The sequence below is a fragment of the Lycium ferocissimum genome, chromosome 5 (genome assembly GCF_029784015.1).
Source record: "Lycium ferocissimum isolate CSIRO_LF1 chromosome 5, AGI_CSIRO_Lferr_CH_V1, whole genome shotgun sequence".
Lineage (NCBI taxonomy): Eukaryota > Viridiplantae > Streptophyta > Magnoliopsida > Solanales > Solanaceae > Lycium > Lycium ferocissimum.
The window spans coordinates 3281375-3297578 of NC_081346.1; the positions used below are offsets into that span (position 1 = coordinate 3281375).

Consider the following 16204-nt stretch of genomic DNA (forward strand, 5'->3'; position numbering starts at 1 on the left):
CATTGAACAATACCGGAGCCAAATTTACAAGGGAAATTACTAATCCAAACAGTCATGTTGCTATATGAATCTTCATTGACCATATTTTTCCATATAAATTCATTCAAGCAAATATTATGGAGTACAAAATAAAAAGAACCATATGTTCTCAATATTTTCTACCGACTAAAAAACTTAATGAAAATATAAGATTTAAAATAACTAACATGACTAAACATATTCTTAATTAATTGGTACCTCCTAGATATTGCAATATTTGAGCTCAACACATATCCGCACTATCTCACTTCCGTATATGGTTTTATAGTGTTTCTACAGTGACAATGGCATATAAGGATACTGAAGGGTGAAAAACGTGTGCCTCGAAAGAATATGATAAAGCAACTATGAGTGACTAAGCTAACAATCGAAGCTGGAAACACATATCCAGTATGCCTACAAAACTCATTGCTACAAAATGACACCACCTGCGAAACAGACATGCCCGGTCGCTTGATCGCCCCCTTTTAAGGAAACGCCTATTGAACCTGCAATATTAAGAAATATCAATATTTTGATGAGCCAAGCCAAAAAAAATGTAGAGCTTTTCTAATGTGCCTCGAAGACAAAAGAATATCAATGTATAGATACTTCTGTAAGTAGAAAACTACTTGCCCAAGTAGGATGACAGTTGACCACCTAACAGAGCCTACATATAGATGAGCCGTTTATGAAGAAAATTTATAACATAAGAAAAGATTACATACAGTTGGAACCGCCTTGAATGAACCTAGTGACGTGGTGTAAGCACTGTAAAAGCATCAGCAAAAGTATGAGACAGAAAGAGAAAGAGGCAAAATAAAATAAAAACAATAATAGGGATAATCAGCTAATGCAAAAGTATGAGACAGAAAGAGAAAGAGGCAAAATAAAATAAAAACAATAATAGGGATAATCAGCTAATATGCGCAAACAGTTCAAGACGAAACAGGGTAGCAACTGCTCTAATCTGCGTGAAAGAACATATTAATGACAAATCAGGACCCCCATGATGCACTGAAACCTTTTCTATTCCTCACATCCTTCTGTCAGCTAAGCTTGAAAAATGCATATGCTTAAAAACTTCTACACAGGGAAGAAGAAAATGGACTACAAAATTTATCTTTCTTGATGGGGTTATTCAACATTTTCTAAAGACAAACATAATAAAAGATGATATAAACAGGGCAGCATCATGGAAACAACATTAAGGTATGGGAGTCAAAAACGCAAATAAAAGAAATTCAATTAATCACCAGCAACAAAACTAGGATTTTCACACCGGCCCAACCAATTGCTTTTAGGCTGACGGTTTTCCTTCAGTATTCGTACCCCACTCTTCTTCTGCCTCGGTTCCATTAACAAGTATTGCACCGTCAGTAGAGTCAGCATCAACAACCACAGGCTCTTCATGGCCCTCTTCTTGTCCCTCATTTTGTGCATCATCTTGCCCCAGTTCTTGCACCTCATCACCACTATGTTCTGCAACCTGAACAGTTAACGCAGACATTTAATTGTTAGCATTTACAAACACCGATTGATAGAGATTTTAAGCTGCTCCAATACGGGTATAAAATAACACCGAAAAAAGGACTGCTCCTTCATCGTGCTAAAATACATGGTTCTATATTTCTTTTCTTTTGTGAAAAACATATACTGAATGTTAAATCAACCCTGACTACAAGGCAAATAGAAATACATCATGTCATACCTCGTGGTCCATGTCTCCATTTTCAAGTGATTCTTCATCCATTCTCATGTTGCTGAAAGCTTCTACGAGGTTGATAGTTGATCTATCAGCATGATTTACATAATCTGATGCTGGTGGGTGGGCACGCCTACATAGGAATTGGAACGGAAATTACAAAAGATATCCAAGTTGGTGTAAAAACTTTCCTAGTAAGAAGAGAAAAGGGGTAATAATTGACCAAAATATCTGAAAATCTCAGCGGAAATGGGGAACTCCCATGAATTTTCAGAAAGCCACCAGGGTAGGCTGAGAAAGTATAGAAGAAATGCATGGGAAGCGGAAAGAGCCACTATCAACACCTTTCTTCTGCAACTCTAGATTCAACAGCGCATGCAACTTGCCAGTGCTCAAACAGATTAGGATATTCTTCAGGATCAGCCAAAGCTTCTGCTGCTTTCTGGTTAACCTGCATGACAGATTCATGAATAAACAATTAAAACACACAACAAGTTTCCTGCCACGGGACTAATGATAATGGAGCAATGTGTAATCCTGCATGGAGTCATATAGTCCGTATTGAAAAATAATTACAACCTTCACATTTGTGTTCAATCCATACTCAAGTGCAAGTGGTAAACGGAAATTGTCCAAAAATGTTACTTTTGATGCCTATCAGAGGTGTAAATAATAAGTCCTTAGGTAAAGAGCACCGAAGCATCTTTGCACCAGTAACTTAGGTCAAGAAGCTTTTTTTTGATGAAGCTTAGGTCAAGAAGTTTAATCCCAGTATGTTCAGAAACTGAAATGAAAATCAAATCTAAATGGTTCTGCAGCTCTGACAAATCTCTCAGGTGACCATACCACCAAATATTGGAGCCTAAGTGCCAGAAATTCAGAAAATATATATATATATATATATATAAGAAAGCTCAAGACCAGAAAAAAATACCGACCTTACTGAGGTCCTTCTTCCAAATTGCAACTATTTCAGAAACCTTACTTGGCATATAAGATCTAGCCATAAAAGCAGCCTCGGGTATCCGATTGCTGCAAACAAATTGTAACTCGATATATCAATCCAAACCGTTGAAAACGCGCCTAAACAATAAGTTCTTCAGTGAAAAGAAATACCTATCAACCAATAGCTGAATGCATTCCTCCACTTTACCCAATAAGAACATGCAAAGGAATGTGACATTGTTTTTCCCCTGCTCTTTGGCAAGAGTAGCTAGTTCAGTTATTCCTTCGGCATCTCCTAGTGAAGAATAGAGTAGCAACAGACCACTCAAGTCATTGGCATACTTCAGACATTCCTCTGCCATCTCCAGCTACAAAACGTAGCAAATGAGCAAAAATTCTGAAGAACTCAGGAAAATACATGTGCATTTCAGAAAAGAAGTACTACTGGCATCTGAAGAGATCAAACTACAAAGCACCTCTACCACTTGAATACAAAAAGAAACACCTGGGGAACTTTACTTTGCTCTAAATGATATATTTAGCAGTCGTCTCAGTTCAGCAAAATAAGCAAGTATTGTTTGAGTACAAAGAGCATTACAAGCCACGGCGTCATTCCTAAAATCTGAACCATCCATTTTCTCAGTTTAAAAACTAAAAGTAAACAACAACAACAACAACAACATACCCAGTGAAATCCCACAATGTGGGGTCTGGGGAGGGTAAAGTGTATGCAGATCTTACCCAAGCTAGGGAGGCTGTTTCCGAAAGACCCTCGGCAGTTTTTTTTTTAAAAGGTATGCAGCAAAAATAATATTCCAATTAATGGCAGTTAACAGTTACCATTCCAGCAGACATGGCTAGTTCACCCAACTGCTTCCACTTGGACTCACTCTGAGCTACCACTGCAATATCCTGTCAAGCCAAAAGCCACACTTCAAAACAACATATGGTTCTTTTGAAGCAACAAGTTTAAAGGAAGATATGGAAGTCCAAACCAGATGCATTAAGTTAGCAGCCCCCACCTTTGCAATATCTAATTTTCCCAGCTGTATGGCCAGATCAAATCTGTAGTCAGGCTCTGTTGCAACTTCTAATGCTTCCTCTACCATACCTCGCGACTCCAAGAAATGAGCAACACTGGCAGGGAAAAGATTTGATGACAAATTAGGAAACTTGAATATAAAACAAAGCAAACCACCACTCCCTTCCGAAGGTTCAGAATATAACAGATATTACTATCTATACAAACAAGTGAATACATATGCCAATCCCTCAAGAGTATAAGAGCAGAAAGTTGCTCTGAAGTTTCCTAGATGGCCGGAAATATAACCCTTTTATAACACAAAAAGACACATTCATATAATCCAGAAAACCCAGTTCATTGACATACTACAACCATGTTCAAAATTTTAAGTTGCAAGACCATGCCCAATATATTAGTCATGTTCCCCGAAGACATTTAAACATGTGATTTACCTATTGTGGTGCTCCTTAGGAATCGATGGCAGCACCTCATTTGCTCTGTCCCAGTCACCACGCATCACAAGTGTCTTGTACTCGATCAGGCTGAGCAGTAAAGTATATCCAATGACACTGCACAAAAAGGAAATGAATTCATTTGTCCCAGTATCATAATCTCAAGCTGAAGTTTCCAATATCAAAATCTGCCGGGAAGTACTCACTTGAACTCTTTGTCAATCAGAAAAACCCTACTCTGGTTAGCTAGATATCCGAGCAGGTACATAGGCCGGTCTAAATGAAACATTGTGGTGACCTAAAACATACAAAAATAGTTTTGCTGATTCACACACATGAAATAAGATGTTCTCCAGATATATGTGCAAGAAGAGCAGCAGGCGCAACCAATCGTACCTCCCCGCCAACACAGTAGTTAAGTTTCCAGGAAGAATTATTGTAAATGAAGCAATCACCAACCCAAATTCCAGTCCTGACCCGTTCATTTATCTCATAAAGAAATTCAAAAGCTTCTTCAACGCCTTGCTCATCTACTGATCTTCCACTATCTAAATGGGCAGAAACCACATCGCGCTGCAGGTAAGATACAAGCAAACAAATGATCGTTAACAGAATTATGCAAAGAAAAGAATAACAAACTTTTAACATTACCATTCTCAAAAAAAGAATAACAAACTTTAGCAAATGTAATTTTGATTTTGGAAAGAAGATCTCACATTATACTTGAGTATGTAGAAGGATGTATCACTTGCAATTGCCACCATATCACCACTGTCCGCCCAGTAGAGATTCTAAAGAAATTTAAAAAGAACATGAACAAAGGTATGACTTCCGAGTAAAACAACCTTACAGTGTATAGCAGTCAAGTTTATGTTTCTCACCTTTACACTAACATCAATTCGCCGTATCAACCTGCAGTCAGTCCAATCATAGAAACAAATAAAATCATTTGAGCACATCGCCAATAGAGTACCTCCATATATGCGCTCCGCTGAGAAAGTAGGGCGGATACTCTTCTTTTCCTGGAGATATCAACACAATTCACCTTTTAGGCCACCACATGAACAAGAAGAAACCATGACACATTGCATGCTTCTACTCAAGAAAAGCGAAGCCAATGTGTTTACTACACTAACTCATCGCATGGGTGTGAACTAAACTCACTTATGAAGCTCTCTAAGAAGTAAAAGGTCACAACTAACAAAGGCTTTAAATAGAAGAAGGCAGGTTGGAAAGAAACAGTTGATTCAAGTCAAATATATAAAATAGTCCATCATCAAACTCGAATATACCACATGATGCAATCAATTTGCTTTTGTCTTTTTTCCTTTTGATAGGTACGCATGCAATGAACCTTGGAGGCAAACAGTTGGAGGACAAATGTGAACCTGAAAATTTTTACTGAAGATCTTAATCCTTGATGTACTTTCTCTCACAGCATATTCTCCATCAGAAGACCAAACAAATTCCAGAGCTGAACCAAATGACCTATTTCTCCATGCTAGAGCAGTATATATGATATACTCTCCATCTCCACAAACAACAACGAACCTTCCATTGGGATTATGCTTCAAGCTCTGTTAAGAGAAAAAGTATGCAATTCAATAAGTGACCTCTACATATTCTCCAAACCAAACAATGCAGTTAAAAAGTTGCAAGCGACAATATTCTATTCACACTCTTTAAACTGCAAGAAGTTGACATAAAAAAATTACGACACCTCAAATAACAAGAAGATGACAATAGCAAGAAAACCAAAGGCAAGAAAAGATTTTAAAAACAAAAAAGACCAGAACAATGGGAAATAACCCACCAGATCTTTACAGCATCAATACAGACAATGACACCCTAAATAAAGTAAGACACAGAAACACCGACGCACAATAAAATCAGAAAACAGATTAATGGTGGGTGGGCTTTCAAGTGTATGGACTGCCTTTCCCGAAAAGAGATATAGGATTAGCCTCTCGCTAGTGAAACATGTACACCATAAGCAACTCCAAGCAGAATGAGCCTACATAACTAACAGCTGAATTATGGCAACCACATAATTCTTGCTGACCAGGCTGTCACCATGATTCTATTTTAACATAACGCTTACTCACTTGTGGATAGAGGTCACAAGTTCCCAACTCCTTGACAGCCAAAGGCAACCTTTCTCCATCTGTAACCTGAGATATAAGGAAAACATGCACAAATTTAACAATATTGAGCAGTGTAACGAATCAAGTGAGCAACATTAAAAGTCAGGATTAGGTCATACCTCGTAACCCGCCCCCACACTCTTGATGTTGACAGTTTGCACTTCATTGTGCTTAGCCCATATAATTTTCCCACTGTTATCCATGCTGGCAACTGGTTCTTCTCGGCCAATCTTTACCATGATAGTTCCCTCATCATAACCTATTACAATCCTGCACATGTATCAAATCAGCATAACTGCAACTAGATGAATAAATGCAATACAAAGCATGGGATGAAATGATAATCCGGTTCGTTGCTCTTTAGTTTCAAGGGTTTTTACTATTTGTTATGCCCGCTAGTCTACAAATAAGTGATTTCCTTCTTTCTTCATCCATAAAAGCTTTTCTTACTTGGAAACGAAAACGGTAAAAATTAAAAAGCATAAGCAGAATTGAAAGGAGTTTCAAGGCCTCCAAAGAGAATAAAGACACAGCGACGAACTTATCATAGAAACTAACCTTCTTGAACTTCTCATGTAACCAACTGCCCAAACTCTTTCAAGACCGTAATTCAAAGTGTTCTCAAGTCTGCATACAAAATGCAGTGGGAAAAATTGGCAACCAAAATTTAGGATCAAATAACCAACGTAAAGAGAATATATTTTGACATATTGGCCAAATATCTGTGTACATGCCTAGCTATTATCACACTTTAGAGGAACCAAAATAATGAATATTAGACAATTATTGAAATGTAGGAATTTCTGTCAAACAAAGAAAAGAAAAGGCCCAATCTCATATGAAATCAATAGAAAACTACCGAAGTTATAAAGTAGTTGTGAGTCTAAATCTACCTGTAAGTGGTTGCATGCCATATACGAACTGTACCATCTTCAGACCCCGTAATTATAATAGGAAGCTCAGGATGAAAACATACGGCGGAGACATTGTGTGTATGGCCTTCAAGTGTCTGGACACAGCTTTTAGTCTGATAGTCCCATACCTGTCTCACAGTTTGCATAACACCTGATTCAGATTCTCTGTGTCTAAACTAAATATCTAAACTAACAACAGAACATGGGAAAGGTAATGATCAGCAAACCTTAGCAGTGTGGTCATCAGAACCAGTTATTAGATAAGGTTTGTCACCACCAGTGAAATAGTCTACACAATTGACCCCTTTTAGATGCGCATCCAATGTGAAGTTTGGGTCAGGTGAGCCGAGGTTCCAAATCTGAAAAACCAAGCATGACCAATTCAAATATTTCAGATTGGTAAATGGAAAGTTATGACGTTTGGAACAAGTTAATTCCAGGAGGAAGCACAGAAGATGAGGAAGGAAAAAAACCTTACCTTTACAGTCCGATCAAGAGATGCACTGGCAAATGTATTGGTGTCTTTAGGATTAAATGTGACTTGCATCACATAATGGGAATGACCCTCAAAAATTTGAGTGCACATCCATCCTTTCTCCCAGTCCCATAGCTTTATAAGCATGTCATCAGAAGATGACAGTACATATGGTAATGTAGGATGAACAGCCACAGACCTAATATAATCAGTGTGCGCTTCGAATACTTTGACCTTGTCCATGGTATTGTAATTATATACACGAATGTACATATCATCAGCACCGGCAACAACCCATTGCTTGCGTGCTATAAACTTTGCTGACCTAACTGCAAAGAATGAACTACGTGTTTAACAGAACTGGAAACATTAACAGAACTGGAAACCTTAGTTAAAGCAAAAGAGTGCTAGTTCACAGTCCTGACCAAACAAAGATACTATCCAAACTCCATCAACATACCTGGTAATTCAGTAACCTCAAAAGATTTAGCCATTGTCTGCAACAATCAGGAAGAATTAGCACTCTGTTGATAATAATATTACCATGTAACTTTTGCTCTATAATTAAATACTAGCTCAATAGCTTCTCATACCAAGTAAGCTAAGAAGTCAGATTGGAACATAAGTGAAGAAGATTTAAGTCTAACATGATTCATCAATGACGAAAACGTCACTGTGCTCCTAATATAGGATGTTACAGTAAGAAATATCATTAGGGATAGTGGAGCAGTAATTCCTAACATGATTCACCATCATGAATACTTGAACGTACTCCTAATAAAATGAATTACAGTAAGAATATTTATTATAGTCATTGGAGGGCAGTAATTCTACTAAAGTAACTTGCAGAGTCCAACATCACCGTTAAGAGAGATGTTATTGCGATGAAGATAGGGAAGATAAAGTAGGAGAAAGCAGTGATACAAGGAACATAAGACCCTCCTACTTCAGTTAAATGGCTTCTCAGCTCCATAATCTTGAAAGTCATTTATCCAAAAAAAAGCATTATCTAGGCTGAAAGTTCTAGTACTTTTTATTTGGCCTACAATTAGCTTAAACTGAGCGACATGGTCCATAAGGACTCATATAGCCGACACCGACTTGCTTGGCTTTGTTGTTATTGTATCTTGAAATTTCAAATAAACAACAAATGTCAACCGGTAGTAGATTGTTGAAAGAATGAATATGTGTTCTTCCAGTGGATTACACTAGTAGTAAATCTAATCCTCCCCAACTAAGTATGCTTATAAACAATTTCGAGCATTCATTGACGATGCAAAATAATCAAAAGTTGACTCAACTTATCCATCCAAGTACGATAGGAACTAAGCTACCCCCAAACCAGATCTCTACTAGTTCTCGTTTTTGTTAGAATGCTCTATGAAAATTGGCTCAAGATCATAAAAGGTAATCACCATCATTCATTTCAGATATGCACTCTACTCTATCAGGATGTCTCACATTCAGGACACGCTTTTACAAATGAGAATACCGTACACATCTTTCAAGATTTGAGAATTCAAATTCTCCAATAAAAAAAAATACAAGTGTGGATGTAACTTCCCATACCTGTGTTTGGTAGTTCCAGATGCAAACAGTCCCCGAATACAAAGCTGCTAATATCCTGCGAGAATAAGAGAAGGAATTAGCTGCAAATAACTAGAAATATAATGAAAAAATGACTAATATACAGCACCACCACGGCATCACCATCTAAAGAAAACTAAAGGAACTCGACATTGTATAAACCCCAACCCATCCCTCTAGAGAAATTAAGAAATAAATAAAAATTGCAGGTACACAGATGTAATGAACCCAAATATAATTGGGGCACATGGGAAGCACGTGAGTTTTTAATGCCAATTCACTCTCATATACACACACACACATGGACCTGGCTGAAAGAGTTATGAGAAATCTGGTAAATTCCTAACCACCCAAAATATCTTCTCTCTCGATCTCTTCTCATCTCTTCTTCCTCCTAATTCTTTCAGGGATTCAACAGAGGAGCCTGAAGCTCGTTAATGGAGTTTTAGCTTCGAATTCTTCTCTTTCCTTTTAACCATTCAATGTAGTTACGGGTTATTGAAGTTTACAAGTAATAAACTTCCCCCTTTTCTCCCCCATTTATTTAACTTCAGTCCACGTACATTACAACTGATACTAGCACCGACATAAAACAGTTTCAAATGGAAAGCAAACATATCAAGTAAAACTGAAGAGACATCTATTTTCCTGAAAGTCCAATTACCATGGCTCTGTAGGATGTAGATCCACACATTTTACCCTTTCTGATCTTTGAGCAAGTTTCCTCTGAATCAATAATTACAGTCAGCACGATACGCATTGGTAGATACATTTAAAATATAAACATCTTCAAATATGCCAAAAAAAGTATAGTACCTTAATCTCCAACCTCAAAGGCTGATTCATTTCCAATTCGGGATTGAAAAAAACACAAACAGGAAACGAAATTAAGTTAGTAAATAACAAAGCGACAGATCTCAAATTAACGAATAATAGACCTAACACTCAAACTCATTGAATACGGGAAACAATTGTAATGTATTTATTAGTTTGGTGTAAACATGACAAGTTTTTACTATCTTTGATTTCATTATTTTGTAATTTTAGGATACATTGCATAGGAAGCAAAATCACAGTTACAATTTAATTAAAAGAAATTAGATTTGATGTGCTCAAACAAACAAAATGTAATAATTTTACATAACTAATTTCTATACGAATACTAGTTAAGTTAGTAAATAACAAGGTGTCAGATCTCAAATTAACGAATAATAGACCTAACACTCAATTGTGTTATCGTGGAAAGGGGGAATGATCAGCTACCGCAATCAAATTAAATCAGATTTGAATCAGATCTAAGTTGTAACGTAATGTTGAATCAATTAGAAATATTAAAACTAACAGACTCACCATTTTCAGTGATTTTGTGACGAAATCAGTACAGTAGACTTGGCTGTAGAGATCTTCTAATTGAAATTGAAGTGAGAGAATGACGAATTGAGATCAAGAGAGAGAAAATTTTAAGTACTAGAGGTTTTGCTCGTGTAATAGTGCAACCCCTGTAAAACGAAATGGAAAAGGGGGAATTTTTTGAGGATGATCCTGTGTAGTTGAGTTAATATTAGAATTTCCAATTTTGTTTTCGAGGACTTTCTGTTGTTTTTCACTTTTGAGCTAATTTTGACCTTACATCCTAAAATAAAATAAGTGTTATCTTATTAAAAATCATCAAAAAATCAACATAAAAGACTCATTTATATCACTCGTTAATAGCTTGGCTCATTTACGCCATTAAACTATCGGAAATAGCTCATTTATGTCATTCATCAATAGTTTGACTTATTTTAGCCATCGTTCATTACCAAAATGACTTATTTATGCCATTTTTCATTAACGCTAAATTACAATACCAGATATAACACGTAGCCTCCAACTAGATTATGGTTGTGGGTGGGTCGGGTGTATTGATCGGATTTTTTATTAATTTGAGATTTAAAATTGGGTTAGTTTAATTAAATGATGTAGACTTCTAATTGGAGGTCACGTGTCATATCTGGTATTATAAAACCAGTGATGCTGAAAAATGGCATGAATGAGTCATTTTGGTAACAGGCGATGGTAAAAATGAGCCAAACTATTAATGAGTGGCATAAATGAGTCATTTCCGATAGTTCGATGACATAAATGAGCTAAAATATTGATGAGTGGCATAAATGAGTAATTTTCGATCTTTCGATGGCATATTTGAGCCTTTTTCCAAAAAATCAATGAGGACAATATGATTTTAACTAAATTACCCATATTTATTTGATGTTTTTTTGGGAATATTGCAATAAAGTGAGGACTGCCGCTTTAATGTTAAGGGCAAAGTTGAAAACACATGCCAACTTTTGTCTTGAATTCTTAAGATTGATGTTTATTTTGGGACAATTTTTTACTTCAATGACACTTATTTTGGGACGCAAGGAGTACCTTTGATCATTCCAATGTGACATGATGCAAACGGCTCATGTAGTAGGTGGGCATGGTACGGTATGGGTATGGTTTTGGAAACTTTGGTTTTCGGCTTTAAAAAATAGGATACCATTATCATACTAAATTAATCCAATATAGTTCGGTATTTTTATGTTCGATTTTGATACTATGCGGTATGGTAAATCGGTAACCATAGTTTGTTCGACTTCGACTTACGTATACTCATATGACAGAGAATTATGACTTCAGTTATTTAAGAAATGTCTCAATTATATCATATTAATACCTTACACGTGTAAGTATTCAAAAGAAAGTACAAGCAGTTCCTTTATACCTATCCTTTATTGGCCTATGATAAATATGATTGACATTTTTTTCGCATTTGGATGAAGTTGCATCTATTTAATGTTATTTTATTTTACATCATTCATTTTTCTTGTATACAAATTTTTTTAATTGATGCAATGCACACGTGCAACACACATACATTAAAACTAGTTATAAATAAAAGGGAGGAGAACTATTTAGCCATATGATTGATTGTGACCATTCTGTAGTTAACATTTGAAATCAATATTTCTCCTTCTTTTTTTCTTTTCTTTCTCAAATACATTAACTCCTCCTAAACTATATTCGTTTTGCTAGTTTCATTGTTAAATTATGGAGTGTTAACAGTTTCCTCCTCAATTTCAAGTTAATTTTCTTATTTTTTGCTACTATAGTTGGCACTGTCTACGAGTTTCACACTGAAATGATGTTGTAGCTGCTTTTAGTTGTTACTCTTTGCTTTCATATCTTGTTAATTAGTGATTGTGAAAGCATATGCAGTTAACTTTGTCATGCTTAATAGCATAACCTTTCCCATGTGAATTACTGCTTTATGAAGTTACTCTAGGCTTCTTGTACAAAATCAACTTTATTTCCAAAGAAAAGAAGGACAAGATAGACAGAATGGCTTTACAAGATCCTAGTACAGGTAACTAAAAACATAATAATGGCAGAAACTAGAAAGCAAAAGAAAAACATAAGCTTCTTCATAGTATCTCTCAATTTTCCCCGGGAGTATTTTCTGAACATACAATCTTTCCCATAGTCATTCCTTCATCACAGCCAAGTATAAGCCTATCAAGGAAACCAACAATTTTGGTTAGGACAAAAAATTAACTGGAAAAGTAAAGATTAACAGTGCATAGATAATAGAATCAGACTTATTAAAGTTTGAAAATAGAATCAGCAAAGCCAGAAGAATTGATGGAAATAGAAACTTACATGTGAGAACCTTCCAGGCGTACGAATCCAATTGCCCAAACTCTCCCGAGTTCAGAGATTTGTGTGTTGAGTAATCTGTGTTATTTTCATATCGGGGAGATGAACGTCAAAATATATCAAATTTGCAGTATACACAATATCCTCATGAGAAATAATAGTTTAAGTTCATGATAAATAATGTTATGCAGGTAGTAAACATTCAAATTGTTGATGATGAATCAAACTGTGAGAGGATAACATCATTCGAAACATTTAGACTGTTAAGATGTTAAATTTCCCCAAAATTTTTCAGAAGCTTCTCGCACATGATGTTCCATCACTAAAGCCATAACGTACAATAGGACAAGGGAAGATAAATCAATTTATCTATGAGCCTTCTTGCTGCTTTACCGTAATAATGACTTCTGCATCAGGTACTACATATCTCTATGATGAATTTTATGTGAGATTATCATGTTCAAGGTCCTAGTATGTATGTCGAATTTATGTGATAGCATGAACGTCTATGCTTAAAGTTTAATTTACACATGTTACCTGTAATTAGTAGCATCCCACACACTAAATGTTCCATCTTCGGACCCTGTAAAAAGAGCAGGAAGTTCTGGATGCATTGCCAGTGCAGAAATATTATTCTTATGACCTTCTAGAATTTGGACACAAGTTTGAGTTTGCAAGTCCCACACCTGAAAAAAAAATTTGGTCAGCAGGCAATTCGGGGATAGTTAAATAATTATCTTGAAATGAAATAAGTTTGCACATACCTTAGCTGTGTGATCATCTGATCCAGTGATTAGATATTGTTTATCAACACAACTTAAGAATTCAACACAATTTATCCCCTTTGAATGCGCTTCGACTTGGAGAATCGGATCAGAGGAGCTAAGATTCCACATCTGTTAAAAGGAAATGAGAGGTGAATATCAATAGCGATCAAAACTTATAAACCACAATGTATTCGTCGAGTACCTTCATTGTGCAGTCAAGTGATACACTCGTAAACGTCTGGTTTTCTTTCAGATTGAAGGCCACTTGCATCACATAATGGTTATGCCCCTTAAAAACCTGAGTACAAGCCCAGTCTTTCTCCCAGTCCCAAAGCTTAATCACCATGTCATCAGAACCTGACAGCACATAAGGAAGAGTAGGGTGCACAGCTAATGATCTGATAAAATCGTCGTGCGCTTTAAATTCTCTAGTCTTTTCCTCTGTTGTGTAGTTGTATACTCGAATGAAATGATCATCTGCTCCGACAACAATACTTTTTTCACGGGCGATAAACTTGGCTGACCTGACTGAAAAACCAGGCATATTTATTATTAAAACCAAACATATATATGTAGTTGTACACTTGAATTACTATTGATTCAATAATATCTACCTGGTGATTGTGAGACTTGATAGTTCTTCTCCATAGTCTGCAGAATCAAAGAAATGACAAAGTACTTAGTCGATAGAGGACAAAATCATTTGATTTGAGAAACATTTATTACGTAAATGTGAGACTTCTAACTCTAATTTGTGACATTTGCAAAGTGGTTTAATATAGATGTGCCGTTTGCGCCTGTGATGCAACGAGTTTCATGTTCAAAATAATTTAATATAATAATATTGCACAAAAAGTGAAATTGGAAAAATCATTATTTTAGGCAATAACGTCCCTGCATTTACAAATGTTTATTGTGAAGGGGAAGAGATTTGCGGTTCAAATTTTCATCAATGACAAGTCACCAAAAAATTGAAGTTAAGTGATGCAGGATTCATATAGCCGACCTCAACTTGTTTGGAATTGACACGTAGTTGTTGTTTTACAAGTCAACAAAAAATTGAAGACGCTATAAATAATTTCCTACATGCAGGGTTGCTTACTTGAGATTGGTAGTTCCATATTTGTACAGTTCCTGTATACAAGCTTGCTAAAATCCTGCAGGATCAAGAACACAGTTATTATGTAGGATAACAAGACTAATCCTGTTTCTTTGAAAAAAATTCTCTGGCCTTGCATGAAGCACCATTTTAATTTACTTTTGTTGCTCAATATAGCACCCGCTTTGTAAAAGCAGATTAAGTTTTTATTCTTACCACGGCTCAGTTGGATGGAGCTCCAAGGACTTGACCCTTTCTGATCTCTGGACATGTTTTTTCTGTGTGAAAAACACTTTTGTCAGTTTGATTTCAGTTGTAATATTATGTGTGTTATGTCATGATTCAATTGATGGGAGAAATTAAGATTGATCAAGCTCTATTTACTGCAGTATGTAGTACCTCAATTTGCATTACACGAGGCTGATGACCGCAAGTATTTGATCCAACAGAGAGGGAGGACAGAGCAAAAAAGGGAAAATGAACAATAAACAGTGGTCAGGATGAGATCATACAAAGTGAATATTTGCAATCAACAGGTACTGATGTTATCTATAGATATTATATGATCAAGTTTTGTGAAGGATGAAGACAATGTAACACTTGGTGTCGCTTATGATGCTTGCTTTGAGTTTTGATTATTCCATATCATAAGTAAAAGAAAAATATTACAATTGTATGGGCATTCCAACATTCTTGCTCGCTAAGGCCTAAAGCAAAATGAAAAAAGAAAAAGAACAAGGAAGGTAGATTAGGAAAAATTAAGCAGGATATTGATGTTTTGCGCTAGATGCTGTAAAACTCCCAGCAAGCAAGACTGCAACTATCAACAAGGCAAAAACATAATTTCCTTCTTCAGTAAAAAATTAAGTTCTTTACTTTATTCCTTCTTTTATTCATTTTTATTTGTAAACAGTGGCCTTTTTTCTCTTTCATGTTTTCTATTTTCAGAACTTCATAAATCCAATCTTTTCGCTTTCAAAGTTCACTTTGATTATCATATGGTTTAGCATCACAATATTTCCAGGCACTAGAAGTCAAAAGGACATGGGTATTGTGGGATGGGAATTTCCGTCCTAATTCAATTCTTGAATGATAATTTCAGTTTAATTGGAACCTGTCTCTAGCTTTTGAGATTTTCTCCAATATTTATTGATATAACATTTAATTATTTTGTTATTTGAATATTTAACAAATTAAGATTTTATGTTGTTAAATTAATATTTTTCGTACATTTTCTTGTTATAATATTTAATTACTATTTCATTGAATTGTATATTTATTATGTTTAAATAATAAATTATATACATTCAGATGTTGAAAAACAAAGAAGTCAAAAGGACATGGGTATTGTGGGATCAATCACTTGAATGATAATTTCAATGTTCGTATGTAT

At 35.7% G+C, this 16204-nt stretch overlaps 2 protein-coding genes and 1 long non-coding RNA gene across 5 annotated transcripts; 1 reads left to right on the top strand and 2 right to left on the bottom strand.

Moving 5' to 3' along the window:
* Positions 1-57: 57 nt before the first annotated feature.
* LOC132055464 (coatomer subunit beta'-2) lies at positions 58-10801 on the bottom strand. 3 transcript variants are annotated; one of them, XR_009414578.1, is made up of 26 exons: positions 10615-10801; positions 10081-10101; positions 9929-9990; positions 9247-9301; positions 8138-8174; positions 7681-8006; positions 7430-7561; positions 7182-7330; positions 6847-6915; positions 6408-6558; positions 6250-6315; positions 5533-5721; positions 5026-5166; positions 4861-4935; positions 4541-4717; positions 4351-4442; positions 4145-4261; positions 3691-3805; positions 3509-3580; positions 2840-3036; positions 2662-2755; positions 2068-2174; positions 1730-1856; positions 1275-1507; positions 747-789; positions 58-527 (listed from the first exon to the last, which is right to left on the bottom strand). XR_009414578.1 is itself a non-coding variant. In XM_059447305.1 (26 exons), exons 1-25 carry the CDS (start codon positions 10615-10617, stop codon positions 770-772), a joined length of 2751 nt encoding a protein of 916 aa, XP_059303288.1. In that variant the 5' UTR covers positions 10618-10801; the 3' UTR covers positions 58-527; positions 747-769. The 3 variants fall into 3 exon arrangements, 2 of the variants coding, with proteins under 2 accessions (XP_059303288.1, XP_059303287.1); XM_059447305.1 differs by having other exon boundaries at positions 1351-1507; XM_059447304.1 differs by lacking the exon at positions 747-789.
* Positions 2181-2608, top strand: LOC132055467 (uncharacterized). The gene is made up of 2 exons (XR_009414579.1): positions 2181-2445; positions 2476-2608. It is a non-coding gene; the product is annotated as an uncharacterized LOC132055467 (long non-coding RNA).
* A 1763-nt stretch (positions 10802-12564) lies between the features above and the next one.
* On the bottom strand, positions 12565-15547 carry LOC132058087 (coatomer subunit beta'-1-like). Its single transcript, XM_059450652.1, has 9 exons — positions 15211-15547; positions 15028-15089; positions 14815-14869; positions 14327-14363; positions 13915-14240; positions 13710-13841; positions 13483-13631; positions 12949-13023; positions 12565-12801 (listed from the first exon to the last, which is right to left on the bottom strand). The coding sequence occupies exons 1-9, from the start codon at positions 15220-15222 to the stop codon at positions 12726-12728; spliced, it is 924 nt and encodes a 307-aa protein (XP_059306635.1). The 5' UTR covers positions 15223-15547; the 3' UTR covers positions 12565-12725.
* Positions 15548-16204: the final 657 nt, after the last annotated feature.

Coding starts and splice junctions, on each gene's coding strand:
- LOC132055464 (XM_059447304.1), bottom strand. Junction 8,175..9,246: donor TCTGGAACTACCAAACACAG/GTATGGGAAGTT, acceptor TGATTGTTGCAG/ACAATGGCTAAATCTTTTGA. Junction 3,806..4,144: donor CCTAAGGAGCACCACAATAG/GTAAATCACATG, acceptor TTTCCCTGCCAG/TGTTGCTCATTTCTTGGAGT.
- LOC132058087 (XM_059450652.1), bottom strand. Junction 14,870..15,027: donor CTCCATCCAACTGAGCCGTG/GTAAGAATAAAA, acceptor TTGATCCTGCAG/GATTTTAGCAAGCTTGTATA. Junction 12,802..12,948: donor CGCCTGGAAGGTTCTCACAT/GTAAGTTTCTAT, acceptor TTTCCTTGATAG/GCTTATACTTGGCTGTGATG.